A 14,969-nucleotide genomic window follows, 5' to 3' on the forward strand; every position below is an offset into this window, starting at 1 on the left:
TGGTCAAATAAGGGTGTTCGTGTGGTGAAGTTTTGGACTATTCATTTTGTGCAGATAGGTTTGAATCACACAATGATTCAGTTGAGTTGATGTATCCTAGAGGAGACATATTGTTGTATTGGTTTCGTAGATTTCGTGAAACCGCAGTGATCGTTTGAATCTCCTAAAAGATAGTGAAATACCCGCACCTCAGTCTAAGACCATCTTCAAAGGATATGTCAATCCTTAGTGGAATATCATGCAATCAAATTAAAGGTAAAAAGAAGCTCCAACTGATATATTTATCCTACGTATACTGACATATGAGTCATTGGCTGTCAAATTTAACATAATAAACAGGTGCTGCCAATTAATTCTTTAATTATTTTATTGTGTTGTTGGTCCTATTAATGTACCAATTATAAATCTTAAATTTTTTTTAATGGGATCCTACAAATATCAATTATAATAAAAAAAACATATGAGTTGGAGGAAAACAAAAATCTGACATCCACGTCAGCTATCAAATTAACATTTGACATGTATATTTTGGCATCTCCATTGGAGATGCTCATCTACGCGCTTCTTAGAGGAATATCATAATTATCCCAACAAAAAGTATTTTTCAAGAGTCGTCTTATTTAGAAACTAGTCAAATACATCAATGACTAGCAATCACCGATCTCAACAACGGGAAATTTTTAGTTGTGACGGGAACACAAGTAGTACACCACGTGTTTTAATAGGAGTGGTGGGAAATTTTTTTTTTTTTTTAAGTTAGTAACTTTTTAGCACACATATCCCACCATTTTGTATAGTGACACGTGCTGTACCACTTCATGTACCGGTCACACTGAAAAATCTCTTCTCAACAACTAGCAATCACCGATTTTGTTTATGTAAGTATTTCTCGAGAGTCCTTCGGAGCTTGTCTCTCCTTGAGGGTGTGGATGGCATGAAGTTTAAAGAACAACTAATTATTACATTTAAGAGATTTTCAATAGCCTACTTTGGCATTTTCAAGATAAGGCACTAAAACTAATTAAATTGTATGGTCGGCCTCAAAACTAGCCATTCCTCAAATTAGATACACTAAAACGGGATGAGTTTTCAAAATGCACGTAGTATCCGCGTATAATATCCTCGATGCCATATTTATACTTCGGCATGCAAAATGTCCGGTTAGCAGGCCTTCTCGTCTTGGTGGTTAAATTTTGCGGGTTGGTGTTTGCCGGTAGATCAACGAAATAGAAAAGAATATTTTTGCACTTCGTTTAAAATTTAAATTAATTCAAAATCTGTCCCTTGGATCTCTATCAGCTATGGGTTCTAAACAATGTTGTTGCTGCTGCTGCCTCCTTTTCTTGGGTCTTTTCTTCATCGGCATCGCTGTTCTGTTCGTGTTTCGGGATAAACTAGGCCCTTCGTTAGAAGCGAGCTACAAGGTGACTGATGCCGTGTTGACGCAGTTTGGTACGGGGTCTGGAAAAACCCTCGAGTACAACCTAGTTGCCAACATAACCGTCGAAAATCGTGAAAAAAATTTTGACTACAAGTATGACAAATTTGAAGCTGTTGCTACTTATGATGACAAGGATTTAAGTGCAGTTAGTTTGAGCACATTCGATGTAGCCAGCACGAAGACAAGTGCAGTGACTCCACTAGTGTTCAAGGGGCAGAAGTCTCTTAAGGGCGATGTGGCTTCAAAAATTAAGGGTGGTACGAGTTTTGATATCGTTTTGAAGATCAAAATTAAGGTTCTGTCCAGGTTTACTAAGGTAGATATTTTTAACGAGTATAAGGTGGAATGCAAGTTGAAGGTTCCTTTGGTAAATTCCAAGGGAAAATCTTCTGACAAATTTGAGAGTACCGATTGCGAAAAGGTTTGCATCTGTCTACTCCTCTTTCCATTTCTAACTTTTGAATGCTCTGACTAACAGGCTATTAACAAGAAATGTCGCAATTGGCTGGTTAACGGGTGCTAATCTAAAAATTGTAGAGAAATATGTTCTACAGATATCATGAGTATGCACCTTTCTAGTATGCAAATGACTAGAAAAGAAAAATTAGTTGTAATTGGTCCCTCACTAGCTATTACAATTTATTTTCTAAAGTCTCATGTGGTCTAATATCCTAGTAGCAAGGATGTTAGATTTCTATCCATGCATCTTGAGTTCGAAACTTCCCCTCCTCTATTTATTGTAGTAGTTTCGAACCCTTCCCTCTCATTGGCGAAGCTAAGTACAAGCCTCCCCTAGGCTATAGCATAGGATAGTTTTGATTCTTTAAGCTTAAAAATATTAATCTTTTGGGATGTTTTATGATTTTTAATTGTTATATTTCACTTTGCAAATGAAAATTTTGAATCTTAAGGCTGTTTTTAAGAAAAATAAGAGCTAATAAATTATAAATGTTAAATAAGCTCATCACTTTAACCAATATTATAATTTAATAATAATAAATTAAAACTTCCATATAAAAAATAGTTCCTTTTTTTATTTACTTAAAAGTTTTGAGGCTCGAAGTCTAGAAAACATAGTACAAATTTCTTGCTTCAATACTATTACTTTTAGGTTTACTATTATATAACATTATGTAGGCAACAAAAGATTAAAAATTTAATTTCATAGTATAAATTTTAGCTTAGCCCACCCACCGAATAATTCATGGCTACGCCATTGTTCCCTCTCTCCTTAATAATAAATTAAAAATAAAAAAAGGTTCTAAAGTCATTATATGCACTCGTCGTTTATGAAAAATATAGGAGAGAAATTTTCTCGAGATGATTGCATGATGACTTTTTTAGGTGTCAATTAATAGTTCCTAAAGAAAGTTTCTCTGTTGTTGCCCTTTCTCTTTAGGGTTGGCTCTAAGTTTTTGAACGTCCCTAAACTAACTAAATATGATTATTCTGTGGACTTCTAAACTTTTATTTAACCAAGTATAAGATGATTTGTGCAGGTTTCTGGAAGCACTAGTAAAGGAATAAAGATGTAATTTGTAGATTGGAGTCATCGAGGACCACGTATAAAAGGTAATGTACATGAATATACGTTTCTACGTTTCTCTTACAAAGTTCCAATTCTGTCCATATTCACACTTACATTAAATGAGAAAACCCTAATATATATTGAGGCAAGAACAGTAATTAATGAACTACTAATTTAAAAACTAAATCTAAACTGAAATTCATCCATGCATATCCCTATATCACATCATATGTTACTCAACTCTTAGAAATACATGACCAAAAAATAATGTAACTTAATGCCTATTTTGATGCAGATTGGGTAGAGAATTTTTTCCATCAGCATTTGAGAACTGATTTCTGGTCTTTTGTGGTTTCAATGGAAAATCCAAGTGACAATGGCAAGATCTTCCACTAAGGTAGGATATGGAGCCCGGACACAATGTTACAACGGCAGAAATGACTTGGGTTTTCGACAATTATTTCGCAGTTTTCATGTGTTTCTTCCCAAAGTTGAAGGCTCTGATCGTGACAACGTCTTCCCTATCTTTGTGCTATACATGTACCTCTCCCTCGATCAGGCTTATGTACTTCAAGGCTCGTTGTTCTCTTCTGATAAAGAGTATAGAAATATTTTACTATTCTCTCTAAAGTTTATATTCTTAAAAACAATTATTTTTAGCTACATATGACACTTGTACATTTCACAACATTTTATTTTATCTCATGCACTCCATTTTGTTTAACTTTACTCCTTGTATTTATTGTTCCGTTAAACTTCAGCACATAAACTGTTAACTTGTTGACTTGGCATGAACATTCTAGTAATTTTACATATTAATTAAAAAAATGGTAAATTACACTTTATCATCTCAGGTTTGAGGTCTATTGCAACCTCATACAACATCTTCAAAACATTTCACTTTCATACCTCATGTATTATTTTATTTCAATATAATACATCCGTTATATTTTTCATCCATTGGTCAGTTAAGAGCTAAAGTGGCTGCCAAATTCGTGCCACGTGGCAATTTTTTTTTATGCATTTAAAATATTATAATAATTTACCCTATTAAAAAAAATTAAAAATAAAAATGAACCCAAAAACCCATTCCCCCCGACCCACCTCCCTCTCCTCCACTCTCTTCACCTCCCCTCCCATCCAAAAACCCACCCCCACCCCACCTCTACCTCCCCGAAGACCTAACCCTAGACTGCTCGCTTCCCGAATCCCTCGAATTCGACCACGTCGGTGACCTCACATCCCTGAACCCCTTCCCTCCTCCTCTCTCCTCGAACTCCTTCCCGAACCTCCGCCACGCCCAAAAATCCCACCCAAGCCCACCCCCTCCTTCCAAGCTCATGCATTTTCTGTGGGAGCGGAGACCGCCAACGAGCGTCTCTACGAATCGATTGGTGATAGGAAGAGGAAGACGAAGAGAGAGGAGTGCATGAGATTAGGGTTAGGGTTTGAGGCTTCACGAAGAAGCTCATCTCCTAGAGGGAAGAAGAAGAAGAAGAAGAAGAAGAAGAAGAAGAAGAAGAAGAAGAAGAAGAAGAAGCTATAAAAAATGGTGAGTGAGGAGAGGACTGAGAAGGGGATTTTTGGGAAGGGTGATGGGGGATGAGAGAAGGGGATGGGCTCGGGTGGGTTTTTTGGGGGTGGGTGATGATGGATGGGAGAGAGGGGGGTGATGAGTGGGGAAGAAGATTTGTGGGTTTTTTTTTAATAGGTTAAATATTATAATATTTTTAATGTATAAAAAAAATTGCCACGTGGCACAAATTTGGTAACCACGTGACACAAATGTGGCTGCCACGTCAGCTCTTAATAGATTAATTGATATAAAATGTCATGGATGTATTATATTAAAATAAAATAGTACGTAAGGTATGAAAGTAAAATGTTTTGAAGATATTGTATGAGGTTGCAATAGATCTTAAACTTGAGGTGGTAAAGTATAATTTACTCTTAAAAAAATGATTAAACAAAAACAGATCGAAGAAAAGAAAAAGAAAAAAAAAACCCCCAGCCACCACCACTTCCTTTCCGCACCCCATCACCCACCCCTACGACATCCTCCGACTACCCTCATCTCCCTCAACCGTAACTCCACCGCCCGATTTGGCCCCACCCTCTGCTACCCCAATGACCCAACCCTTCCTGCATCACAAATCTCTCTCTCTCTCTCTCTCTCTCTCCCCACATTCTGCATCAGAGAAGTGTTTCTTTTATTATCAGTACTCTGCAAACTTTCTTTTTGTTTCTTCGTTCCTTGCATTGTTGGGATTTTAGAATAACAAAGAGAGAGGGGAAAGAGGAGTCTCTGTGTGTGGGGAGGGGGAGGACCGGATATGGTGGTTGATGGGTCTCAAGGGTGGGAGGAGGTGGTAATGGTGGGTACAAGGAGATCCGGCGGGAGATGGCCGACTGGAATTTTTTTATTTTTTATTTTTATCATTGTTTTCTTACACTTTAATTGTTTTATAATGTTTTTTTAACCCAGATTACATTAAAGACAATGCCACATCAACAAGTTAACAGTTTACGTGATCGAGTTAATGGAACATGGTAAAGTGAGACACAACATATAAGCAAGGAAGAAAATATCGGTAATATCGGAAATATCGGTAGTCCGAAAACACGGAAATATCGATGGAAATATCGGGATAATATCAATATCGATAAAAATTACATGGAAACCACGGAAATTGTAAGAAAAACTTGGAAATTTTTATTGAAACTTTGCAGGATGTTTATTTAGTCAATTATCTATTAGTTTATCACAAAAAATTGGAAGAAAATGCATTACATGATGGATTTAACTGATTTAAGTTGATTATACAGAGAGCTGGCAAACACTGTGAGTGAATAAAATATATAGTAATTAATGAAAAAAAAATTAAACACACCATAATCATTTATATATAATGATTTACTACAACTTTCAAGTAAAACTCATATTTTAGTTTTTAAATCTACCCTAATTCTGACATGCTGCCGCACCCATCAAATCTCTACTACCTTTCTTCCTTCTTCACGTGGGATGTACTACCTCCCTCATTTTCTATTATTTCTTTCCTTTCCACACACACACACACGCGCACAAACACACCCCACTCCCTCATTTTCTATTATTTCTTTCCTTTCCACACACACACACGCGCACAAACACACACTTCTACACACACACGCACAGACACACTTCAAAGTGCAAATCCACACCAGGGACCAAGCCATTTCCTTTTCTCTCACTTCGACTCTCTCTCTCTCTTCTCTGCACTGTCTCTCTCTCTTTCTCTCAAAATCCTCTTACCTCTCTCCCTCTCTTGCCGTGACCACACACACACAGCAGCAGCACCATCTGCTCGACTTGAGCAGCTCGAGGACGACACCACCATCATCACACATCATCAGCCTTCTCTCTCCAGCCTCTGCGAGAATGGCGGATGACACCGTGACCTCCACCGTGGCGCACACTCCGGCGAGCACCATCACCACCTGTGAGAGGCGCAGATCTTGGCAGCTGCGACGACGGAGCTCGGCTGCCGTTCCGACGACGGAGAGAGAGAGCGATATTATCGATATTATTGATACTATCGCGATATTATTGATAATATCGCGATATTATCGATATTACGATAATCAATTGGAATACTCTGAAAATATCGTTGTTGGAAAAAAACGATATTATCGGCGATATTTCGCCGATAATATCGATATTTAATTCCTTGCATATAAGTACGCGGTAAGTGCCCAAATTACAAATTTAGGGGTTGTTTTCACAAATAATGTTTGAGATTTATTGTGTTTTCACGTAACACTATATTTGAATGAGGGAATAAATTTGAAATTTTGACAAAAGTCAGAATTTATAAATTAACATTTACCAATTCCCTTGTTTGGATTAATAAACATATAAATTTAGAATTTCCGGGTGAAAAAAAAAATCTTGAAATTTGGGACCTCCAATTTCTAAGTTTAAATTTCATAGAAATATATGTCATTTTTAAATTTTCATGAATGAGAGTTTAAAATAACAAATTCCGTATAAAATTCTATTATTCTTATAGGTTAACTAAACAAGAAAATTCATAAATTCTAGAAAATAAAATTCCATCATTTCAAATTTTTTTGGTAATCTTAAAGTTTCTCATCCAAACGTTAAGATTATATAACTTTAGAATTTGCACTGACACGCTTGAGAAGTGGCTGCAAATTAAACTCTATGTTTGGATGAGGAATTAAAAAGAGGGTTTGGACTGAAAAAGGGAATTAGGAAATCCCGATTCTTAACTAATTTGTTTGGATGAAGTAAAGAAAGGATCTATGACTATCTGCCTCTGATGCCGCCGTAGTCTCGCGGCTATCTTTAAATATTTTTTGAAATTTTAATTTTAATGTTGAAGTATGTATAAGCATTTGAGCTGATTTCTTCATCCTCAAATCATCATCTAACAAAAAATTCTAGGGCGTTTGAAGGAGGATTGACTTTTACCTCCAATCGAGCAATGGTAAAAATGGCGTGAGTCGTGTTCTTGTAAGTCAGAAGATTCAAGACTTGACCGTCATGGACTTGAAATCTGGTACGGACAACGTCAAGGCGACGCATCGCGGCGATGGCGTCGGCGGTGGCGGTTTCCCATTGCCACTACGATGCGGACGACATTTTTATTTCAAGACAGATCTAGAAGATTTCAGATAGATTGGTGTTTGAAAATTCTAGAGAGATTTATCCCAAGCCTCTGGACTCTTCGACCAATATGATTAAAAAAACGATCTGAATCTTAAGCCAAGTGAGAGAGGGGTTTTGGCTGTGGGCTGGTGATGAGTAAGGGAGGGGGAGGGGGAGGGGGAGGGGTTTCGGCTGTGGGCTGGCGACAAGTAAGGGAAGGCGATGGGGTGGGCCTGGGAGTGGGCGGGGAATGGAAATTGGGGAGTGTTTCTGCTTTTTTTTTTTTTTTTTAACTTTTATTATTATTTTTTTTTTCAATTTTGGTAAAAGTTAACAGAGTTAAATTAGAGTTAAGTGGTAGTATACGTATCAAACAAATATAGAAGGAGACACCACTTTCGGGACAGCAGACTCGGAGTCTAATTATTTTGTTCTTGTTTTAAAGTTCTTAGAATGGATGGCTGAGATTAGACTAGTTCATAGGCTAGCAGTTGTGCTTGTTTAATAGTACACGCGCAAGGCACGTGAATTAGAAAGATCATGATATTTGTGTGAGTGTTTATTTTTTTGAAATTTTTTGAAATGTCATATGAACTTGTTCATATTTTTAAATTTGTCATATAAATTAAAATTTTAAGCAATTTGTCATACCAACTTTATAAAATCATTAATTTGTCATCTCACCCTAACTCCGTTAAGTTTTCCATCCAATATAAGTTATGTGTCTCGCACATGACTTGTGTTTAGGGTTATTTAGGTCATTTTAACATCTTTTCACAAGTTTTTTACTTTTCTTTAGTACAAACACTTAAATTTTCTACTTTTCTTTAGCACATATATGCACCTGCAACTCCATTTATCGCACAAAACATCAACATGTTTCTCATTCATAAAGCCTATATGAAATTATGTCTTCTGAAATGCTAAATACAACCCACTGGTGTATCATTACATATTTGAAATAACTAGAAGAGAGTGCAGTGCATGATCATTTCATTGCTATCATATCAAAAATATTGTTCCATTGCTTGAGAAACCTTTATAGTTTTTTGTCAAATACAACTTAATAAAAGGGAAGTGAGGTATTAGGATGACAGAAATAACCCTAAACACAAGTCATGTGTGAGGCACAAGACTTATATTGGATGGATAACTTAACGGAGTTAAGGAAAGATGATAAATAAATGATTTCAAAAAGTTAGTATGAAAAATTGCTTAAAATTTTATTTTATATGACAAATTGAAAAATGCATACAAGTTCATATGACATTTCAAAAAAAAAAACTCTTTTTTTTTTTGTAACGGTCACCTGTACTCTTTCATCCCCAAAGTATTCATCGTAGTCGTGGGCGCCGGTGTTCTTGGCCACCCATATTCCTTTAAGCGCACTAAGTGGCTGATAAGCCTCCTCACGCTCCTCCTCATTGTGTTCCTCACCTATCATTGGGTTCACAAAGATCCCATCTCTTGGGGATCAACGGAGACCATAAGCGGCGATGCAGATCTATCGTTGATTGTCTATTTGCTAGACGGCTACGAGAATGGTGCGAAGTAGACGAGACGAGTCTGAGGCGAAGCGAAGCACACGGTCTTAATAGTCAATTGTTTTTCATGGGGTCTCGGTAAGATTGTCTAGTGAGGCCTTTAGTCGAGGCGAGTCCCTCGTAATCCTTTTAAAACTATTCCATGTGGTAACCAACACGAGACTACACTAACCGTTAGTGTAGTTCAATCCAATCCAGTGAAAGCTAGTGAAGGTAAACAAATGCATCCTAATTGAAATTAAAAAACACTAACACAGCCTTAGAGCCAAATTCGACCTAATATATATATATTTTTTTTGGCATAGTCTGTGATTTGGTTTTTCTGAGTTCCAACGAAGAACTCAGCTTAATCAACTGGCAAGATGGCTGGATCTGGATGAGCTCCGAACTCCAGTGTTCACCAGAGTAAATTACAACTTTTGTTGCATAAATATTAAGATGATTTTCAAGTCTCACAACCTGTGAAAGTTTGTGGATGAAGGATTTGAGATACCAAATGATTTTGAGGATGACCTCACTGAGAAGAAGATGATTGTGGTTCAAGACCTCATGGCTCATGAAAGAAGATGAATCATTGTTTGCTTATTTGACTAGATTGTTTGGATTGAAGATGAATGATGAGTTAAATAACAAGAGAATTGTTGAGAAATTGTTGATTAGTTACTAGGACCTATGACAATATAGTCACTATGATAAAGGAAACTAAGAAACTCGATGAAATTCACCCCACTGAGGTTTTGCAACACTCAAGGGCTTTGAGGAAATGTTAATTAAACATGCTGAAGAATGAGAAGTGACTAAAAAGCATTCTTTAGCCTTAGATTACTGTACCTAGGGATGGTTCACTAACTAGCAATTATAACGAGAAAAAGTTATGGATAAGCAAAGATAAGATAGGTGATTCCAAAAGTGGCGAGAAGTTTGGTGCTACGGTGAAATATACTGGTAGCATGGAAGGTTTAAAAAAAGCTTGTAAAAAACTTGCAACAACATTCACTTTGGTGAACCTTGGTACAAAGGAAACGCTAAGTGTTACAGGTGCGATAAGTTTGTACATATATCAAAGGATTGTCATAGCAAGGTGACACAGCTTGTTCATTATGCTAAAAATGTAAAAGAGGAGGCCTCAATGTTTTTTGCTTGTAATTTATATATGTTGTTAAAAATAAACATGTGTGGTACATTGTTACTGCAGCAACCTTATGACCTCACATGAGTCATTACTTATAAATGTTGATAGAACTATGACTACAAGAATTAAGATGGACCGCAGTCAAAACGATAAGGTAGCAACCTCAAATCTTGCTATTTAAAAATGTCAAAGACTAAAACAGGAAGAGTACTTCTCACAAAATTACATATATTATAGGTGTCTTTACTATATATACCATTAAAATTTCCTAACGACCAGCACTTGTAACCAGTAACCTTACACCTTCTCTTCTTACAACTAGAAGGCCTTAACAATACTCTCGCACTCTGGTTTCGCGTTATTCGAAAAATCTCCTCTCTCAATCAACCATGCTAAGAAAATGTTGCTGCTGTTTCTGCATCATTGTTGTAGTACTCGGTGCCCTCGCGTTCACCGCTTGGTTCGTGATTCGTCAATTCAGCCCTTCTAAACCGATGATTTACCAGGTCACCGATGCCTTGCTGACGCAATTCAACCTGACGGCAACCAACAACACCATCTTTTACAATCTGTCCCTCAAGATGACTGTGGAAAACCGTAACAAATGGAATGACTTCCACTATGAACATTTTGAAGCCGTTCCTAGTTATAAGAACCAGGATTTGAGTACCAGTATTCTAGGACCATTCGGCGTAGCGCACAGGGATAAGTACGAGTTGAATCCATTGTTCAAAGGACACCGAACGGTGACGGCTCTTAGAAATGGGGAGGCTTCAAATTTTAGGAATAGTTTGGTTTTTGATATCGCGTTGAAGATCTATTTTAAGTATTGGACCAAGATTGCTATGTACAAGGATGAGAAGGAGCTCCAGATGGCTTGCTATTTGAAGGTTCCATTGAGTTCTAGCGGAAAACCAGCTGAAATTTTTCAGAGCACCAAGTGTGACAAGGTCGACCATTAAATTTGTTTCACGTTTAGTTTAGAGTAGATTATCCTTTTTGTATCACTCGCTTGTCATTTCAAGGCAATCTACGTGTTTGTATGTAGGAATTTTTTGTTTCCCAAATTTTGAAAAAAAAAAAAAATCTTTATTATAGTGGTGTGACTCCCTTTTTTTTTTAACTTGTTATTATTTTTAAAATTAATCTCAAATCACGACAATTAACATTATGGTTTAGTGATATTTATTTTTTTACTCGTAAGTGAAGATCTCAGGTTCAGTGTCAGGAATGGCAATTTTGATACCTTAATGGTCCATTTCCAATCAATATATGGCTTAGCCAAAATCTTTACCCCCAGTTCAGTATATCAGAAGAAAAAAAAAACATGGTGTCCTGAATCACGACTTTGGAGGAACTTAACGAGATAACAATTTGTTTCTTTATGTTGTGAGTTATATATTAGTGGAAGTGTAAATAGTAGTTTATTGTCCCACATTGGTGAAGTACATATGTAATATCAATTGTAACTCTTATATATACTCCACTTTGGAGATTAATAAACGTATAAGAAATTCCTAAATATTGTCATATATATTTTTAGTATTTACCATGTTTAGTTTAATATGGCATCAGAGCAATTCGCTCTTGGTGACCTATGTGCTTTAATTTTGTGCCCACATTTTTCATGATTTCCTTCGTTGAAAAAAAAATTAAAAAAATAAATAAAATGTCGCGCTACAATGTTGTGAACAGTGATCCTCTACAGTGCCGTAAATAGTAATTGCTACAGTACCGTGAATAGTGCTCTGCTATAGTATCGTGAACAGTGATTGCTACAGTGTTCTGGTAAATTGTTTTCATACTGCTACGTATCTTTTGTGCCTTTATTATTCGTGATTTTGTTCAATGGCTCAATATAATCATAGTGTTGTTATGTTCCGAATCATTTGTGGGGTCATGCTGTTTTGGCTGCTATGTATTTGATCAATCGTGTTCTAAGTAGGGTTCTTGATTTTCAGACACCACTTGATGTGCTACAAACACATGTTTCTCTTGTTTCTATATCAAAGCTTCCTCCGAAAATGTTTGGGTGTATTGCATATGTGCATGTCTAATCTCATCAGCAGAGTAAACTTGATGTATGTGCTCTCCGATGTGTCTTTATTATGTATGCTAACAATAAAAAAGGCTATAAGTGTTATCATCCTTCGACTTAAAAAACTTATATTACCATGGATGTCACCTTTCACGAGGAAGTTTCATATTTTGTGAAGCCATCTTCCAACTCTCCACTTCAAGGAGAGAGAAGGAGTGAAGTGCAGATTTGAAGAAATGGTATGGATGATGTGTTACAGGCAGAGTTAGGAACATAACCTATTTGTTGCGTGATACTGATCAGTCGGCTACAAATAGTGATTGGTCACATGTTCCCGGAACTATTTCTACTGACGACAGATCAGATGTGCTCGCGAGTTGCCTGCTAGTATGTCTGACAAATTACCTTCTGAAGATCGGTTGCCTACTGCTAATATGTCTAACGAGTTGCTTGATGATGGTTCGTCCAGTGATGATTCTTCTAACAGTTTGGTACAAGATGGTGGCATACATGAGGTAAATTCTGACGATTCTTCTACTTATCAATTGCCTCCATGAGCGAATCGTGGAAAACCTAAAGTACAATATGAGCCTGATATGCATGCCAAAGCCAAATATCTTATCAACAATTATGTGTCTACTCATCGCTTGTCCAAACCATATGCATCTTACATATGTCAACTGTCTAGTGTATCAATTCCAACAAAATTGCAAGATACTTTGTCTAACCTTAAGTGGGTTAATGCCATGAAAGTTGAGATGGAAGCTTTGGAAAAGAATTCTACTTGGGATTTGGTTCCTTTACCAAACGGGAAGAAAGCCGTTGGATGTAGATGGGTGTTTACTATTAAGCATAAAGCAGATGGTTCTATTGACCGGTATAAAGCCAGATTAGTTGCTAAAGGTTATACTCAAACATATGGGGTGGACTATCAGGAGACTTTTGCTCCTATTGCCAAACTTAATATTGTGCGTGTTCTTCTGCCCTTAGCAGCAAACCAGGATTGGCCTCTGCTGCAGTTTGATGTTAAGAATGCTTTCCTTCATGGTGATCTTAAGGAGGAAGTTTATATGGATCTCCCACCTGGTATTGAAACATCTCCTGAAAAAGGTGTTGTATACAGGTTACGAAAAGCTTTGTATGGTTTGAAACAATCTCCTAGAGCGTGGTTTGGGAGGTTTACAAGTTCAATGAAGAAGTTTGGGTATATCCAGAGTCATTCAGATCACACTTTGTTTCTAAAGCGACAAAATGGTAAGCTAACTGCATTGATTATTTATGTTGATGACATGATAGTGACTGGTGATTATCAGAATGAGATACAACGCCTTCAAAAGTACCTAGCTATTGAATTTGAGATGAAAGAATTTGGTGAATTGAAGTATTTTCTTGGAATTGAGGTTGCACGATCCAAGCATGGTATTTTTCTGTCTCAATGGAATTATGTTCTTCATTTGTTAGCTGAAACATGTATGTTAGATTGTAAACCTGTTGATACTAAGATTGAGCATAATCATCGTCTGGGCGTATTTCCAGATCAAGTTCCTACTCATAAGGAACGGTATCAGAGGCTTGTGGGGAGATTAATTTATTTGTCTCACACTTGCTCTAACATTGCTTATGCGGTTAGTGTGGTAAGTCAGTTTATGCACTCACCTAGTGAAGCTCATATGGATGCAGTAACCCGTATTTTGAGGTACTTGAAGATGGCTCCTGGTAGAGGTTTGGTTTTCTTCAAGAATGGTCATTTGAACGTCGAAAGGTATACAGATGCAGATTGGGTAGGTTCTATCACTGATCGGTTATCTACATCTGGATACTTTATGTTTGTGGGTGGTAATTTAGTTACTTGGAGAAGCAAGAAACAAAAAGTGGTGGCTAGGTCAAGTTCAGAAGCTGAGTTTTGTGGTATGTCTCATGGTGTATGTGAGTTGTTGTGGTTGAAAAAATTGTTGAGAGATCTTGGGTTTAAACCCAAGGGTGCTATGAAACTTCATTGTGATAACAAGGCTGCTATTAAGATTGCTCATAATCCAGTGCAACATGATCGAACAAAACATGTGGAGATTGATCGACATTTCATTAAGGAAAAATTGGATGCTAGAATTATTATGTTTCCGTTTGTGGGATTTGAAGATCAACTTGCTGATGTTCTTACTAAGGTTGTGTCTAATAGTGTGTTTTCCAACTCGCTTGCCAAGTTGGGCATGCGTGACTTCTTTGCACCAACTTGAGAGGCAGTGTTGCGAGTTATATATTAGTTACAGTGTAAATAGTAGTTTATTGTCTCATATTGGTGAAGTACATATGTAATACCAATTGTAACTCATATATATACTCCACTTTGGAGATTAATGAACATATAAGAAATTCTCAAATATTGTCATATATATTTTTGGTATTTACCATGTTTAATTTAATACTTTAAACAAAAAAATAATGTTTCATTGTTTATTTATGGATTAAGCATAAGACGTGGAGGTTTGCAAAAGTGAGAATAAGCTTTGAAATGGTGTGTATTTCTGTTGCACATAATCACATTCATTTCCTGTTAGTATGTGAATTTTGATAGACTCCTTTCGAACACTTTTTTATTATTATTATTTGGTCGAGTGTAAATATAAATGAAAGG

The 14,969-nt window shown here is 36.7% G+C and overlaps 1 protein-coding gene across 1 annotated transcript; it reads left to right on the forward strand.

Annotated features, from left to right (window-relative positions):
- Positions 1-1,147: 1,147 nt before the first annotated feature.
- LOC103430246 (NDR1/HIN1-like protein 3) lies at positions 1,148-3,693 on the forward strand. The gene is made up of 3 exons (XM_008368380.3): positions 1,148-1,862; positions 2,941-3,013; positions 3,265-3,693. The coding sequence occupies exons 1-2, from the start codon at positions 1,302-1,304 to the stop codon at positions 2,974-2,976; spliced, it is 597 nt and encodes a 198-aa protein (XP_008366602.3). The 5' UTR covers positions 1,148-1,301; the 3' UTR covers positions 2,977-3,013; positions 3,265-3,693.
- Positions 3,694-14,969: the final 11,276 nt, after the last annotated feature.

Source organism: Malus domestica, chromosome 12 (assembly GCF_042453785.1).
Source record: "Malus domestica chromosome 12, GDT2T_hap1".
Lineage (NCBI taxonomy): Eukaryota > Viridiplantae > Streptophyta > Magnoliopsida > Rosales > Rosaceae > Malus > Malus domestica.